The 18,313-nt window shown below is 31.5% G+C and overlaps 2 protein-coding genes across 2 annotated transcripts in view; one reads left to right on the top strand and one right to left on the bottom strand.

Moving 5' to 3' along the window:
* Positions 1–16,954, bottom strand: part of LOC126966897 (uncharacterized) — a 79,089-nt gene extending 62,135 nt beyond the window's left edge. The window contains exons 1-2 of the mRNA XM_050811186.1: positions 16,704–16,954; positions 5,413–5,571 (exon numbers count right to left, since the gene is read on the bottom strand). Of these exons, the coding sequence (XP_050667143.1) occupies positions 5,413–5,571; positions 16,704–16,756 (212 nt within the window). The 5' untranslated portion in view covers positions 16,757–16,954. The remainder of the gene's footprint in view (positions 1–5,412; positions 5,572–16,703) is intronic.
* Positions 1–18,313, top strand: part of LOC126966875 (homeotic protein ultrabithorax) — a 174,427-nt gene that overhangs the window by 71,474 nt on the left and 84,640 nt on the right. The gene's annotated exons all lie outside the window — the stretch shown is intronic.

The following is an 18,313-nucleotide window of genomic DNA, read 5'->3' as shown; positions in this document are numbered from 1 at the left end:
ACTCATTATTTATCTGTTTGTGCGTTTAGTTTTGTAATTAAACCACAACCGGCACTAGTGCTAGTATGAAATTAAACCAGATGTTATATTCACCGAAATTCGACGATTGATAACGTATTATCAAACTTATTATAAGCCAATAAACAAGCCATCGCATTGTAAATCGGACATTTCGCTCGCGGCAAGGGGAGGTAGGGGTGGGACCTCCCCGCACAAAATTATGTACGACGAACTGGGACTAATATATCAAGGGGAGGACGTGCCAGACTAAGGAGACTGGGTATTATAGGGAGAGTCGGTGGAATACTTAAGAACCCTGTCACCCTGTTAAAATACACGCTCTGCATTTTTGGTAGGCCGACTCGAAATTTCGATATTGCGTAACGAGTAAGTAATCTAAACTATCTACTAATAAAGAAATAAATGCATTAGTTCAGAGTACATTTTTGTAAAATACTTACAGCAATATTTCGAATAAAAAATAAAATATGCAAAAAGATACACAATTACTGATGAAATTAATAATTTCATGCAACACGTGCTGCCATCAAAATCTGGATATTTAGATTCACTTGATTAATTTTATATAAGTTATTTTGATATTTATAAATTGTTTAGTTCACTGCTCTGCCCCGAAAAACGTTGTTTAGTCTCATTGTATGAACTGTCAAATGATTATGACGTATTGAAATGTCGTTCACTCCGAAAACCTCCGAAACACGCTGCATCTCATGGCATAGGTATTATTCTGATGTGTTTGGTAGCTTTCGCAGTGCAACCGAAGAAAAAACCGGCTGTCCATTTATTAGTATAGATAAAACATGAAAGATTTGATGAAATGAATGAAAAACTTATATTTATTGAATTCTATAAAAAATAATTTAGACTGTATTAATGTTTCATCGCAGATATGACATCCCGGGACATGACAAACACTTGCAAACGGTTATATTAGAACGAAACGAGGCGTGAAACATTTGTTGCTTCAGGATGCATCCGGAATCATAATTCCAAAATAACTCCCGACTCTCCCCTCTCTACCACCGGCCACGGCCCGTATTTTTTGTATAAAACGGAATCCCCGTCCCGGAGTTAATTCCCAAGATAGACATAATTTGGAATTGGATCTATCTATCCTGCGTACCAACGAACAAAAATAAGTTAACTTGTACATACCCGATTTATGTGGTTTCAACTAGGGGTTGGTAATTTTTATTATTTACCAGCATTTGTGCGAGATACTTGGCGTATTATTTTATTCCCTCGTACCGAAACACGTCTTACGGTAAGTAAAGGCTATAGGTATGCTACAAATCTTATTAATATTATATTTATTGCTATAAAATTTTGTTGGGTAATCCTTACTATTAAAAATACAACGTCAGAACATCTTCCTAAAATACCACTAACGATTATTTTATTCTCTGGTGTTGTAAGAAAATGTGGGTGAAGGTGATCACTTAATATCAGATTAACCATACGCTAGTTTGTCGTCATCTTTATTAAAAAATAATAAATATCAAACTAACCTTAGAATAAAAAATATAAAATGATATTACACACTATTTGCAGAAAAAGATATACTAAGTTGATTTAATTCCATGATTTGCCATTATTATATATTTATACCCTAGAGTCTATTTCGATTGATTTTGCCAGGAGAGACTAAATTTATAGATTTAAAAAAAAAGATTTTTTATAAATTCAGGTACCTACTATAGGAATATTTTTAGCAAATACATCGTTTATTTTTAACAATATAACAATATTTTGACACATTATGATATAAGCAGTGTTTTAATGCGATGTGTTGATTTATTTTATTATAAACCATATGTTTACAATATCATAAACATTTCGTCGTCCATTCACAAAACACTCAACTCTATGTTTACTTACCGTTTAAAATGCAAATACGATTACATTTAGGTGTTTTTGTAGCGTTTCACGAAACAATTGCATATTTTCGCGAATTTCTGCCTTATTTTCTGTCTATTTGGGTTGAATTCCAATTGTAACAGCTGTGCTAGGCTCGCGTCATATCAACTGCTTGACACTCCGCAGTTATTGCAGAAGATAAACTGTTCTCGTTTTTATTTTACCTTTGACACTTTAATCAAATTTGTTTCCTTGTTCTCTTCTCAAGGGATAGGGGGATATTTGTCTTTTTAATTATTTTTTCCGCTTTTATCCCTAAATATAATATTAGCTTTATTATAATCACATAAATATACACGAGATTACCTTAGTTTTATATTACAAAAACAAAGCTCATATTTAACCATATATTATATACAAACATATTATATAATAATTGTTCTTGATTATTGATTAAATTACGCATTAAATTTAGAATACAGTTGATAAACAATCTTCAAATATAAAAGTTCAAGGAAAGCGTTATAGAAAAGTATTGCAAGATCGTAGAGACTCTTTTTATGGCCAACTAAAGAAAATTGGCTCATTAATCTTTAAGATAAATGCTCACACAGTATTAGGCCTGTCTTATCAGTATACGAATGATGGCCCAGATACCAAGTTCTATCACAATTTATGCATTGTATTTTCTTGTAATAAAACATAAAACAATATCTATATTTTGCGTTTTCTGTTCGTTATTGCTTATTTCTTATTATATTATATAGGCTTATCTAACCCTCAATGGCTTTTATAACAAGGTTTTTAACATATTGAAGCATCATTTAGTTTCCGCATTTTTGAAGTGAGAAAAAATAAAGTCATTTTATCATTTCTATAATAGAGAATTATACGTTTTATTCATTAGTCGCCCACATTCTTCAATCATTTTAGTTATTTATTCGAAATTTATTCTGCTGGGGAAATACAAATGAGTTGTGGGCTAGTGGGACTATAAATATTGTCCACGTCTTGGCGTGTCGCATGTCGGGTTAAAAGCTCGATAACCGAACCCCACACCTACCCGAGCTAACAATAACCTCGTCGCTTTGTTTTATTTCTTATTCTGTCCCGGCTAACCAGATATCCGCCAAGTATTTTATGCATAAAAATATCGATATATAATTGCTTCATTACGTTGCTGTGTTGGTGAGTAAAATATGTGGGAGTTGCATACAGGCTGTTGCTATTTATACATTGACTTATATAGTAACAAACCACGTAGTTTTTATTGAATTGAAGACGTGAGGTAGTGACTTACATACACATACGATAGTCTCCTTTACAAGGAATGGAATTCGCGTTTTTTTTTAATTTATCAAATTTTATTTCTTTTTAACCTGACAATAATCTAATGACATACCTATGATTTATTTATTTGAATGCTGACATTAAACTGAGGATTGAAAAAGTAAGAAAAAAATTAATGTTTAAGGCTACAAACAGTATATAAAATTGATACCTCAATTAAGTACATTAGCATTATTTAAATATTTTGAGTTTTCTTGAGTGTTTGAAGGCAAAATATTGGCGGAATTAACACTCAAGAAAATTCAAAACATTAGGATAGTTGTGGATTTCCGCAAAATAACGCCTACTTCAACTTTTACTACTTCAACTACATTAGCATTACTTTTAAATTTATTCTTACTTATATGCATGAGGTCAAAATGATGATATTAGATGCAGAAGATACCGTGTCAGTACTTTCTTTAGAATCTAAAAATGGAAACATATACCTATGTTTCATTTATTTGAACATTTGAATTGCAGAATGAACAAGTAAGAAAAATATTAAATTTTTAAAGCGTTTATAGATCGATATCGAAATTAATGACCAGCATTGCCTTTAAATTCATTGGATATATTATGATGAAAATGACCATGTCAGTACGATATAGCTAAAGAGTTTGAAACAAATTTATTGCAGTATTTGATATGGTTCCATCACATTGAAAAGACGAATTAACGGCACAATTTGTTGGAGTGAATGTATATGGAAGAATATATGATATATGATACTCAGTTGCCGCATATATAAACTTAGTTTGGGGTGTTTAGAACAGGGTCCAAGTGAGAATTACCAGGAATAAAAGAGCTTGCATGAAGAAAACGGGGATGAATTTTAAGACTGTATCAAATGACAGAACTACCTTACTAAATACTAAACTCTCATGGTGATGACGTGTTGGTATGAATTGTTTCAATTCGAAAGCAATAGATGTTCCTAGATGATTCATCTTCCCTTGATTCACTTCAAAGAAAATGTAATGTTGGTTTTGTGGTGTGGTAAGTAAGTAGATTAAAAACATTAATATTAGTTTGTTTTGTATAATATCTTACAGTATTGAGATTTTTTTTTAAATACAATAATACAACACCCTGTATGAGGTGCGTGCGTCCAGTTCGCAGACGTGTTCGCTTGTCTGTCGGTCCGGTGTCGCTATCGTTGTATCGCGCTGCCACATCGTTTGCTTTATGGTGCCAGCTTCAGTGTAATATCTCATGAGGATCAAGCCGTAATTCATTCCCAGACACATTTCAACTTTTCGAGAACTTTAATGAAGGTACTGATTATAGAATTGAAGTTCAGGCGTTTTTTAAAAGTGATTAGAATGGGTGAACCTGCTACAGAACAGATTATTTATAGAACATAATGTTTGAACATATTATGGGTAATGTGTAAGCATTACTGTGATTCGGTGTGAAGGGCGCCGTAGCTAGTGAAATTACTGAGCAAATGAGACTTATCATCTTATGTCTCAAGGTGACGAGCGCAATTGTAGTGTCGCTTAGAATTTTTGGGTTTTTCAATGGGTAAGGGGTATCAATTACCATCAGGGTAAAATTACCAAAATGGGTTCGGAAAAATGACTGCTTAGATATGAATATTGAGATTAAAAAGATATTTAAAAAAATAAAAGTTTTATGTATTCAGATATGTTAAATAAAACTACTATGACCTCACCGCCTTATCATAACAACTTCGCTTGAAGTTTTGGTTGTTATTTTACGCGTTATCATTGTTTTCTGAAGTGTGACGTTATAATCAGCAACCATGACACATACGTCCTTACAAATACTGGTATAAAGTCATACCTGAGAATAAACCAAGAATATGCAAAATTTTACTAAGTATATTTGTAATGCCGTAATATTTTCATACGGAGTACCAGTGGGAGGCTCCTTTGCACATGCTGCCGGCTAGATTATGGGTACCAAAACGGCGCCTATTTCTGCCGTGAAGCAGTAATGTGTAAGTATTACAGTGTTTCGGTCTGAAGGGCGCCGGGGGACATCTTATGTCTCAAGGAGACGACCGCTATTGTAGTGTCGCTCAGTATTTTTGGGTTTTTTAAGAATCCTGAGCGGCACTGCATGGTCATAAAAAAAATGAATTTTCAAAACCACTCATTTGGTATTTTATGGTTCTGCGTAACATGATTAATATGTCTATCAATCCGTTTATCCTTCTCAATAGATAAATTTCATTACCTCTGTATAGGAAGTTCGTTTGTATATATATATATATATAGATGTATAATATCGTTTATAATTGAACTTGTTTGCAGAGTCATAGCATTTTTCACTTCAGTCCCAACATCGATATTTCTCTTCATCTCCCACGAGGACTGTAAATTTGCGACGGAGGCTCTGAAACAAGCAATGACATGACATATGAATACACGCTCTCGTTGTTTATTAAAATTCTAATTTCAAATGGAATTTTCTAACTCTGTGATGTTCAATTTCAATAACATCTTACTGGGATGAATTGTTTTATTTATTTGGTAAGTTTAGTGCTTTATAATACAATGCAAGAACATTTGCAGCATCATTGGTAATTTTTAATAATGTTATAATTTGAAAATTGATGTAACTGTGTATAACTCACTTATTAATTTAAAAAAAATGTTTAATTTGTAAATTATTGTATATAATACCTAAAATTAATTACTTCTGTGCATGCTGTGTTTATTTGTAAGTAATCACTACATTTAGTTCCTAGTTTTTAGTTCTTCTTTTTATATTTGTGTGTATTATTGTAAGTGATTGTAAATAAACCTAATAAATAAATAAATAATATAACGGGGTGAACAGTGAAATGAAATATAAGTAGTAGTGTTGTGAGAAGCTCTCTAATCTTCATATTGCAACCATTCTTTTTTTACTTGACTTGACTTTTAGAAAGGTAGTATCCACCGGGAAACACCGCACAAGGAAACTCATTGCACAGTTTGGTTGTACGTGGAAGAATGATATAAGTTAAATATAACAAGCTTCCCTGAGACGATTCGATCGGACTTTACATTACATTGAAGAGCGTGATGACTTAGTTTCATTCAAAACTCACAAACTAAAGAGTTCGAAGCGCCACACCAAATAAGTTTGTACTTTTTATATCATACAGGCAGATACTCATCTGATGTAGTCGGTATGACTCCAACTATTCGTGGCCTTTTTATATACAAAACAAAAAAAACAAATTTATTTGGTACGTTAACGTAGCCTTGGTGTAGTTTTCACTTCTATCGAGTGGTTTTAAGCATACATCGTTACTTAATTCTGAATTTTATACCTTTAACTTCTCATATACATATCACGCAATGTTCCTAGTATTTTTCCCTGGGTAAAAATAGAGGATTTTTCTAAGTACACTGTGGCATCACCCTATATGTGGTGCAGACTCTACGGTCTCTATAACTCTATTTATTTGTATAATCAATCTACTTTTGCCTGTCTCTACATGATCTTTTCCTACTTATATATAATATGTATCGGTATGATATTATACTTATTTACAATATAAAAATACAACCTTTATTTAGATTTTAAATAGAAAAATGAAGCAACGAAAAATCGACGTTATTATTACTATAACAATATCCATTTTGCATTGAGTACATTATGTTTATTGTCCAATCTTGACTGCTGAAAGCTCAGATCCTACATAATTCATAACTGTTTATTCGAATCGACACGTGTAGCACTGCAACATCTTTTATTGTACACTTACAATTTACATATAACAAACAACCGGGCAACACCGTAGAATATTATTAGAAAAAGGATTTTTAAAAACTAATAAACACTCTTTCGTTGAAAAGATAATGATTGAAATTTAAAATGAACATAAATTCCTGCTAACGATAAATGAAAAATTTTTATAAATTAACAAAAATCTTATTATGCAAATTGAAAAATGGAATTCGAAGGAAATCTCGCCGTTTAAATTGGGTCAAAATCACGCCCAAATGATTCGGTTACAAAGAAACATACATACAGGTGAAGCTAATAAAAAGCGTGGAAAAACGCCGGCGAAAATATAACAAAAAGGTTAAGTTTACTGTTAGTATCAATAATTGAAGTCATCATCTATTTCAACTTACCTTATTTGTTAAATAGCTCATTAATAAAAAGCTGCAGCTTAAGTTAAGCCGCAGTAAATAGTCGGGCAGTCTTCGCGCTCTCGAGCTAAGCCAAAAAACTGCAAGTGGCTTCTAATAAATTATACATGACTCTATTTATGGGTCGCTCATTAACTTAGTTTTTGAATGTCTTTTTCTACTTTATTTACTTCGTACTTAATGTTATATTGTGTGGTATTCTATAAATGCCGTATAAGGTAATTTGAATTATTTAACAGCTTAACAACCTTTACGTTTCTTTGTAAAATGCAACCGGTGTTGCAGCATTTTCCATAAGTATATTTAATTTTTCAGACTACCCTCTTAATTATTGTTATAGTCGAAAATTGTCTTGCAGTCCACGATGAAATAAATATTTGTTCGTGGCATCACATAATTTTAAATTTTTTCAAGAATTGTTTTTTTTTTTTTTTTTTTTAAATTTTCAGTCTGGAGATGTAGATAAATACCTTGACAAAGACTGGTGGCCAATTTTAGTTGCTCTTATTGAAAAGTAAGGTTAACTTTTTTCAATTAAGCTTAAAATAAGCGCTCTAGAATCGTCACTATAAATTTTTCTTTTAAATTTCTGAATCTACCATATGATGGGAAAAAGTAGAGCTCGTGGCAAGAACATACAAGAATCTCTCACTCAATTGCACTCTTCTCAATCCATAGAGTATTATGGTTGTGATATAAAATACAAATATGTTTATAAATTGCTGCATCCAATCATGTTAAAAGTTAAGAACGTTATGCCTATAAAATGAAAATGATAATCGTAAAATGATAACACTCTTAAATCTCTCGTGAATAAATATTCTTTGTTGCACAAAGAAATTCTAATTAAAACTACAACATTGGTTAAGTAATTAGTTGCGATAACTTACAGAAAGAAACTTAACACCTCCAGAGTAAATTGCAAGAACGTAGCTTTATTAGTTGGTATTATAATAAATTTGTTAAGTTTGACTTAGTTATTGAAATTAACGTTGTTATCTAGATGTAACCTTTAAATAGCTTATTGATTATTAATTAACATTTAATTTTCATTTAAGGCAGCTGTTTTTTAGTATTTCTAGATAGTTATGTGATTATTAAAGAGTTAAAATTATGAACACATTTCACAATCATTTGTATTATTTAAAGATCTCGTGTACTCATTACTTTATTAAAGCAATAATTATTGTCTAAAATTAATTTTTGTTACACTTTATACCTTGACAATGATGTAGGTATATACATCCCTTATTTAACTATTTATGTATTATAAGTCAAACGATCGTCCAGTAATCATGATTCGAAGCATAGATAATAATATTATATGGAAATGAAAAGTTTATGAAAACAATATTACAAACGTATTGCTAGATGTAATTCGCTCTAGAGATAAAACAGAAAACGAAAAGAAAAAATAAAAAGAAATATGCAGAAGCTACAAATAAAAAATACTCTTATATATAATTATAATAAATGGCTTTTAATTTGATTTAAACTATTCATTAGTAATATAGGCTCTACTTCTATAGGCTCGTTGAGCACTTTATTCTGTGAGTATTGAATGAGACTGAGTCATCAGGCTCGCTATATGCTGTTCGGGTAAAGTTGGCCTAAGTAAGACCTGTGGGATTGATTATATTAATTCACATTATTCCTATTATCTAGATGAGATTTTCATGTTTAGCGCGTGGTAATTTAGAAAGAAAGATAGAAAAAATGTTTGACGTCATTATACATTCTGATAATAGTTCTTAAAGTTATACTAATCTAATTATGATCGAATGACGCCAATGGGACCCCAGCTCAGCATTGTTGTGGTTTCGAAAGAATCCACAACGCTGGTCTTCCGTGGAAACCCATTAATAAAATAAACTTTTGCCTAAATAAAAAATAAAATTTAGGCAAAAGTTTATTTTTATCCAATACTACTGATAAAAATAAGAAGCCATTTGCATTTAGACAGAAAGTTGATTAATTATATTATGACCATAAACATTTCCAATTGTTGAGTGATATTCGTATCATCTTATCACCCTCGACCTTTGTTCGTCTTTGACTGATTTACTGTAAGATGTACAAACCAATAATAAAACTACATCTCATAACACTTCCTGGATCCAAACATTCAAGGAGAATAATACCAAAACTCATAACTATAATAATTACTAGCTTTTACCCGCGACTTTGTCCGTGTGGAGTATTTACTTTTTATTTTATTTTTGTGATACTTTGCAAATAATACGCATTCAAACTACCCTTTCCATTGTTGGCGGCGCTCTTCTAAAATACAGCGAATATCCTCATCTCAATGTGGACAGTCTCTTTAATTGTATTTCCCTCCAAACTTTAATCTTTTTTTCATCCCCATGTAGGTCAAAGTTTCAAAAATGCTCGATCAAATACTTATAAATTACTTCTTATCAAATGCCTAAATACAAAGTTTTATGGTGTCATCTTCGATAATGACAAACTTCCATCCCGTATCTCAACCCCTCTATTTATTTTTTCACAATAAAAATTAGCTCTAGTTTAGTACATTTACTAAATTGCATAAAAGTCGGTTCTGTGGTATAGGCGTAAAAACGTTACAAACATACATTCACATTTATAATACTAGTAGGGATGTGCATTTATATACTAAAGCTAAACCATTAGATTAACCATTAAATTCAACCTTTAGATATAAATATAAAATGAATGAACAACTGAATCTTATTACTAAAGTTCCAGCAGATAAGATCAAATGTAATTTAAATTCAACTCTTGTATCTTCAGTTCAATTCCCCGATCCGTCACGGTAGTCTTAAATAAATCTCCTTAAACCCTCCCTTCTAAGCATAAATAAGGTGAATCTTGTTAAAACTTGCGGTACAAAAAAACCTCGTACATTTTCCGTCGTTTTAGCTGCGACGCTCCCTTAAGACTTCCTGATCATAAATATGTAGATACGCTCACCTGGCTGAAGACATCCCATAAATAGAATCTAATAGAATGGAAATAAGCTAATGATAAATTATTAACAGCTACATAATTATTATATACTATAATATAAGCCGCTATGTTAGTGACGTCATTTCCATGTTCCATCCGTTCCATCTTCAAAAATCACCAATAAAAACTCACTACTGACAAGCAAAACTTAATATGACGTTTTGTCCCATTCCAACGTGCGGGGGTTTATAATAAATATTAATATCAAATATTTCTTAAATATGATTCGAACAAAAATGCAATAAGTCTGGTAAAATACTATCTATTTTTCTTAATACGGTTAAGTTTGTTAGCACCCGGAATAATAAATAATATTTAATGTTATTATAATCGATTGGATACCTGTTACTTTATGGTTCAGTTTTATGGAAAAATGAGCAAGGAACCGAAACGTCTATGGCTTATAAAAAGCTTCTATATAACGTATGAGATTTTTCATTTCCATTTATGAAGTATAACATATTTGGCCCGTTTAGATCACAGTGTAGTCACACATTATGCCTTATAACCATTTCTGGTTATTTACTTATTTGGTACGTCTCAAATTAGGTATATATATCAGTAGATTAATTATTATATTAATTAATGTAGTTCATGTACCTAAATAAACAAATAAAACATTTTAATTTTAATTTTAACGTAATGAAATAATTAATTTTTTATAAATTTATAATTTACACTCAAATATTTACTTTTTTTTAAATAACTGTGTGCTTCGTTACTATTAAAAACTAACATAGACAATTATTTTCTCAAAAACGTTATAGAAGTCGGTATAAATTTTACCGTGCCTTTATAAGTACTTTTATTTATATTGGTAAAACATATTCCCAACTTTTGTGTTAGGTTATTCTTATGTAACACTTATTTGCTAAAAAAAACAAACTTAATTTAAATAAAACTTTAATGCAGTAAATATTATTAATTAATACCAGTACTATGTCTCTTATAAACAAAGTAATATGATCTAATTAATTGGAAGAACAGATAAGGCAATTATATTATTACTCATTTATAACTCTGTAACCCTTATCATCAGGGCTTATCAGTATTTATTGCTATATTGATTTGATTAATTAAATTATAGATTGTAGGAAATAGTTTCTAAATAAAGGTAACTTTAACTATAACTATATTCTAACTCTTCTTCTTTTAACTTCTAAATTCTTCTAAACTCTACTTATATTCTCTCTTCGACAACACTTCCCTCAAAGCCTCGCTACTACTACTATCAAGAATATTTATTACTTTAGCTTACTTATATAATATATTAAAAATAAATTCTGCAGCTTATATATTACAATAACATCGTAATAAGTTAAGATTAAAATCGATTTAAATATTTAACGTTAGTTATAGTTAAAACCGGTTAGTGTTTATTATTTAGTTCGAATTTAAAAACGTGAAAAGAGTTTTATTTTTAATCAAATACAAGACCGTACGCTCTTCTAGTGCTGTTAATTGTAAGAAAGCAATATAGAAAACCGTCCTTTACCGGTTTATTCAATGTAACTTCATAACTAAAACTATTAAATAATAGAAAAAACCGAATAAATCCGGTTTATTCAATGAAATTTTAACGGTAAAATAGTGGTTATATGTAGAACAAAACCAAATACAATGTTATATATGTTTTTAAATGTTAACCGTTTTTTTTAGGTTTCCAAGTATTATACATCTAGGCCGTCGCTTGCCGGGTTTCACAAACTGAACTGAAGTCAAAGCAAACCATCCATTACCCTTTTTACATATTATTATAATCGATAGTTTACCAGCGTTAAGGATCAACGGCTGAATAGGTAAAACCGTTGACCAACATTGTGCCTACGATTCGATCCTCGCCCGCCACGTAACAATCTTTTTCGGTTTTATTCCTATGGTGTAATATGAGCATAGGCCGCGGTGATCAGATATTATCAACTATCAAGTGACCGGTATGTATGCTCGATTGTGCTACTCTTCCTTAAATTGTATATCGTTATAACTGTTAACGGTTATTCATATTTCTGCTCAGGATTCACTACCATGGCAACCGATTCCATGATCCAAGCCAATACATCGTAAAGATAAACTCGCATCACACAATCGTTAAGATTAGTATAGACTTTAAATAACGACATTCTAAAAAAATTATCTACATTTCCCAGTGGGAGGCTCCTTTGCACAGGATGCCGGCTAGATTATGGGTATCACGTGAAGCAGTAATGTGTAAGCGGTCTGAGGGATGCCGTAGCTAGTGAACTTTCTAGGCAAATTAGACTTAACATCTTATGTCTCGCTATTGTATTGCCGCTCAGAATTTATATGTTTTTTCAAGAATCCTGAGCGGCAATTCATTGTAATGGACAGGGCATATCAAATACCATCAACTGAACGTCCTGCTTGTCTCGTCCCTTAATTGCTTTAAAAAAAAGGAAAGGTTTTTGATAGTATGTCATTCACCCCAGGACAGCTACAAACTACGCGTTTCTACTAAGTATAACATTTCATTCAACACTCCATTCAAAATACACACATTACATAACTCTAAAACGCAGGTGTTAAAAGCGTATTATAGCTAACAAACAGGCGTTAAGCTTCGGGATTCGGCAGACCGTGGCTCGGTCGGGAAGATTAGCAGGACTTGCGGATAAAATTAATACTTCATCTCAAATTACAGGTTAATTATGCCCGTAACAACCGTCATAAAGTGGCCGGATTATGCCGCGTTTTGGATTACGTGTAATATTTGCTGAATTTGTTTTTTTTTTTGCTAATAAAACACTTGAAAAAGATTCAGCTCCATTCAGATTCATAAAAATAGATATATTTTTATTCTTTTCTTACATATTTTTTAAATTCTATTTCTTTAAAGTGATTGGTAGATTGGGGCAATAATTAAGTTAGTTTAAACAAAGCTGTTTTGTGTTTTTAGAATCTTTTTCGATGATAGAAAACACCACATAAGCAATATATTCACTACTCATAGAAATAAGTAAATACCTACCTACGAAGGTAGTAGGTATCTTATAAAGAAAAATATTATGAATGTGAAAGTTTGTATGTCTGGATGTATGTTTGTACTCCTTTTAAGCAAAAACGACTGAATGGATTTTGATGAAACTTTACAATAATATAGCTTATACACCAGAATAACACATAGGCTATAACTTTGTTCCATTCCGAATAGCAAAATAATTTAAAAACATTGAAATGTTGATGCATAAATAAAATAATTTCTCTCTTTTTAATCTCTGGATCTACTGAAACGATTTAAAAATATTCTTACACATAGCGAGCCACATTTTTTGTGAATGTCTTATATTATATTATATTAACCCGAAAAATGAAAAGACTTTTTCGTGGTCGTGGTTGTCGGCTTTAAATAAATAAGTCTGAGAAAAAACGGTCAAACACTATAAATAATTTATATGGCAAAACAATGTTTGCTGGGTCAGCTAGTAAGTTATAATTAAGTATAGCACGAATATTTAAAATAATCACATAGATTTATAATCTCAATAGATTTTTGAATAAATAAATCATAAAAAACTACTACTAATAAATACTCATATTATCACAGCCCAAAATTATCCATAATAAAGAAAAAATATAAACAAGTTGAAATTTACTGACCAATAATCTCCACCACAAAGTAGCAGCTAAATAGAATTTAACATTAGTAATTTTACAAAAATGGTAAAACAGCACCATATAATTGCTGGTAATATATCTAACACACACTCCAGGCGTGTGTGTGTGTGTAACTTGGCGACAGTCAAGTTTTTTGTGCAATCGTCAGTAATGTGAAGTAAATTATGGAGCAAATAGAAACGACCTACGCAACACCTTTAGCTCATTGTTAATTGCTAATGGTAATAACATACAGTGTCAATGATGGTGATAATTGTATTGATAAACGAACATTGGTATATGTTATAATGTTTTTATTGTCTTAAAGAATTCCATTGTGTATTCTTTCACGGCTACTAGTTACATAAAGTTGTTCGCCGACTCTTTAATCAAAATCTAATTATTAAATGATAATACATTAAGATATATTACGATCTTAAATATTTTTAATATTTTCAATACGAATTTTTAATAGAATAGCAGATTTAACGGCCATGCGTAATAAGGAATTATTGTTTTTGTTTTAATAAATATCTTCAAAATTCATTTGAGTTACACTTAGTAATAGTAGGTAATGTTTTGATAAATAAAATTAATTAAACAATGTTAATAGTTATTAATATAAACATTGGACATGTTTTAGTAATTTAAAGTTTTTACTTTAGCTTTTATCATTTTACCCTACAAATTTAGACCAATTCTGCATATTATAAAGTAGAACATCAATTAAAATCCAATAACTTATTTCACTGACATGTTTCCAGAAACAAGGTTTGTTCAAAGTTTGATAATTTCTGTGATACACGATTTTGGTGCGATTTGAGTTTTCGTTAACTATACGTACACCCAATTCGGGTAGAATTTGCATTTTGCACGCGTGATAAGTGGCCTGGATTACAAGGGATTCCCTACAGCGTCTGTTTGTTCTGAAATAAAGGGCTGTTAAACTTTTTTCATGGTAATTTGGCCCACCTTAGGAGCAATAATTTGAAAATTTGTTTAAGTAGACCTTCCTTCCCATTTATTTTAATTAGAATTTCCCTTGTTATATAAACATTGATACTATTTACGATGACTTCATTAATTTTAAACTACAATTATCTCCAACCAACAATAGGTCTTTCTCATTTTAAACGCCTTTTATATTAATTATAAATTCGGCATCTTATATGATTTTCATAATTACTTGTATGATTTGGAGAATGCTCTACCTTTAAATGTATCTTATGTCTCTACATCTATCGCTCTATTTTATGAAAATACGGGACGAGACGAGCAGGACGTTCAGATGATGGTAATTGATACGCCCTGCCCATTACAATGCAATGCCGCTCAGGATTCTTGGAAAGCCCAAAAAATTTTGAGCGGCACTACAATTGCGCTCGTCACCTTGAGACATAAGATATTAAGTCTCGTTTGCCCAGTAATTTCACTAGCTACGGCGGCCTTCAGACCGAAACAAGTAATGTTTACACATTACTGCTTCACGGCAGTAATAGACGCCGTATTGGTACCCATAATCTAGCCGGTAACCTGTGCAAAGGAGCCTCCCACTGGTATACTACTCGTATAAGAAGAGTACAATATTTGAGTTTATATTGCCGTGGCAGGATCAATGCCAACCGCGGGCTCAGCGCGGCGTACTTCCAAAAATTTTCGCAGTAAATTTTCTACTTTCGGTTCAATTCCTTTGCTCATGAAAGACTTGGCAACTCTCTTTATCTCCGCATTACTTACATTGCTCTATAAATTGGATGCGTTAAATATTTTTAAATTCAATATCACAAAAGCCTACAAATATTTTCGTTTTAGATAAATTTAAATATAAGCTTCAGGAAGTTTTTCTAGTCACCATGCTCCTTTGCATAAATTGGCGGCTAGATTATGGGAACCACAACGGCGCCTATTTCTGCCGTGAAGCAGTAATGTGTAAGCATTACTGTGTTTCGGTCTGAAGGGCGCCGTAGCTAGTGAAATTACTGGGCAAATGAGACTTAACATCTTACGCCTCAAGGTGACGAGCGCAGTTGTAGTGCTGCTCAGAATTTTTGCGGTTTTAAATCACTAAAATTATTTTATGCTCATACCTACAGAGCTACACGATTATTTTAACTACATATTATTTATAACCCAAACTAATTAAAGATACTTAAATCTTACATAATTTTAAGGAATTCTATTTGCTTACTATATTCACTCTATTAGGTACTAAGGTAAAACGAATAGGTAGGTGTATACTAAGAAAAGTAGAATGCAAAAGAATTTTGATTAAAGCTCGGAAGGTGTTACATTGGCTTCGCAACCCACATTCAAGGTATAAAACTTACAGTGATGTTTAGGTTAAATTAAAAGTATGTAACATAAATATAATCTAATCTTATTATAGCAGTAGGTACCTGTGTATTTTTATCATTTCTAACACTTCTCACAGACTTGAAGGAAAATAAAAGAGAATAGAAGTTACCCTTTGCTTTAGGACTAAATGAAGGAAAATAACAAAGGTTGTAAGGTAATAAAGGCTAAAGGCATAGGCTGAATGAATTATTTAGAAAATGCAATCAAAAGCTGATAGTAGTGACGTAATATCCGAATTTTCATACAACTGCTCTCAGAAGGCGCATGCGCGCCCGTCGGAAAGCTACATTTTATTTTCTAGGTTGTTCAAGCAAGTTAAAAATTTAAATATATTCAGTAAATTCATTTTAGGTTTGCAAAATTTAATTTTGTAATTTTAAATCTATATTGAAGGTGCGAAATATAGTAATTTTTACTTACCTACTTGAACAATTGTTTAGGAACCTTGTTAGTAAAATTATTGAAAGCATCATTCTAATTGGAACACAATTATTAAATTTTTGGTCATAAAATTAACTGCAATATGATCTAAATCCTTCAGTAGTCAGATATATTAAATTTATATTCTTTTACCCAAAAGAAAGTAATCATTTGGCTCCCTATTATTGTTGTTAGTTGTCATGGCGTCTTGTTTACACTTCTATTTATTCATATTATAGCTCCTTTTTGAATATAATTACCATTTAATTCTATATAGATCACATAGTTAACCACTATTAAAGTAAATTCTATCACTTTATTCAAATATTTTATACATTAAACTTGAAAAAACTATAAAAAACAAAATAGCGTTGTAGCGCGTTACTCACATTAGTTGAGACAGAGGGCAGCACTGTCGCATTTTTCAATATGGCGATGTTGTGCCGCGTTCCGATTGGATTCATTCGAAGCGCCGCGAAGTTGGCGCGAGTGTGCGAAAGAGATGGATTTATGTGTTTCACTGACATTAATGAAAGATGGAGGATAGTACATTTGTATGCCAGTGGCAATAGAGACCGGTTTCATTGGGGCTTTACTTATGTGTGCGTATGTGCTCTCGCTATGTGTTGATGCAGGTAGAGCGGCTCTACGTATTTATATTGATAGACGTTGACTGTTTTCTTTAGTACTTTCAAAATTCAATAACACAATTTTAATAACATTTCATTTTATTTTCAGGTAAGAACAAATGGACCGACAAAAACAGTAGGTATAATTACGTGTTAATATTTCCGAGATATATATTTTTATTTTAATGCTAAAATTGTAAAAAGGTAGGTTTCAAAGAGTATTCATTAACATTTTCTAATTTAAAACTATTATTTGGGTACTGTGATTTTGGAATTAATAGGTCCAACTCAAAGAATCTTCATATAACAATATTTTCATATATACATAATATTTTCTCTTACTCTGTCCAAGTTTGGACGCTCTTATATTATACTTAGTAGGTACAGAGAGTAAAGCACTGTATTACGTCATCATTGTCATATTCAATCGTAATTATAGGGAACATCTCTTCGAGTGAATTCCTAAGTGAAGCGAGAGATTCAAGTCGCCTAACATTAAGACCTAGATTTCAGAAGTAAATACTTACTTTTCTTTTCACACCTTCTGCAAGTCGATAGAAAAGGCTAAAAAGTAAGCATCTATTTAGTTAATAATTTGTGCTTTATTATCTATGAAATCCATTTCATAAATAATGCCATATGGCTTCAATAGTGATATTATTCACATTTTAGTATCAATTATTTACCCATTATAATAAATAAATGCTTATTTTAGAAGCCCTTTCTTTTTACTGCCTCGCAGGACTTGTGAGAAGGTTTTTTATAGCCTGTCTTGAATACCTCGGTTCACTCAGGAATTCCCTCTACAGTCCATCGCTATGCTCATGATCCAACACCCATCACATAACATGTCCTTTACTTCCTTGTTATATGTATCTTCTATCTGTCTATCTATATATATATAAAAATGAATTGCTGTTCGTTAGTCTCGTAACTAATTTGTTTTTCCTTTGACGCACGGTTTGACGGTTCTGCTGTGAA

This window comes from Leptidea sinapis, chromosome 11 (genome assembly GCF_905404315.1).
Source record: "Leptidea sinapis chromosome 11, ilLepSina1.1, whole genome shotgun sequence".
NCBI lineage: Eukaryota > Metazoa > Arthropoda > Insecta > Lepidoptera > Pieridae > Leptidea > Leptidea sinapis.
Note: the sequence above shows the minus strand (reverse complement) of the source record. Positions and strands in the feature narration are given on the sequence as shown.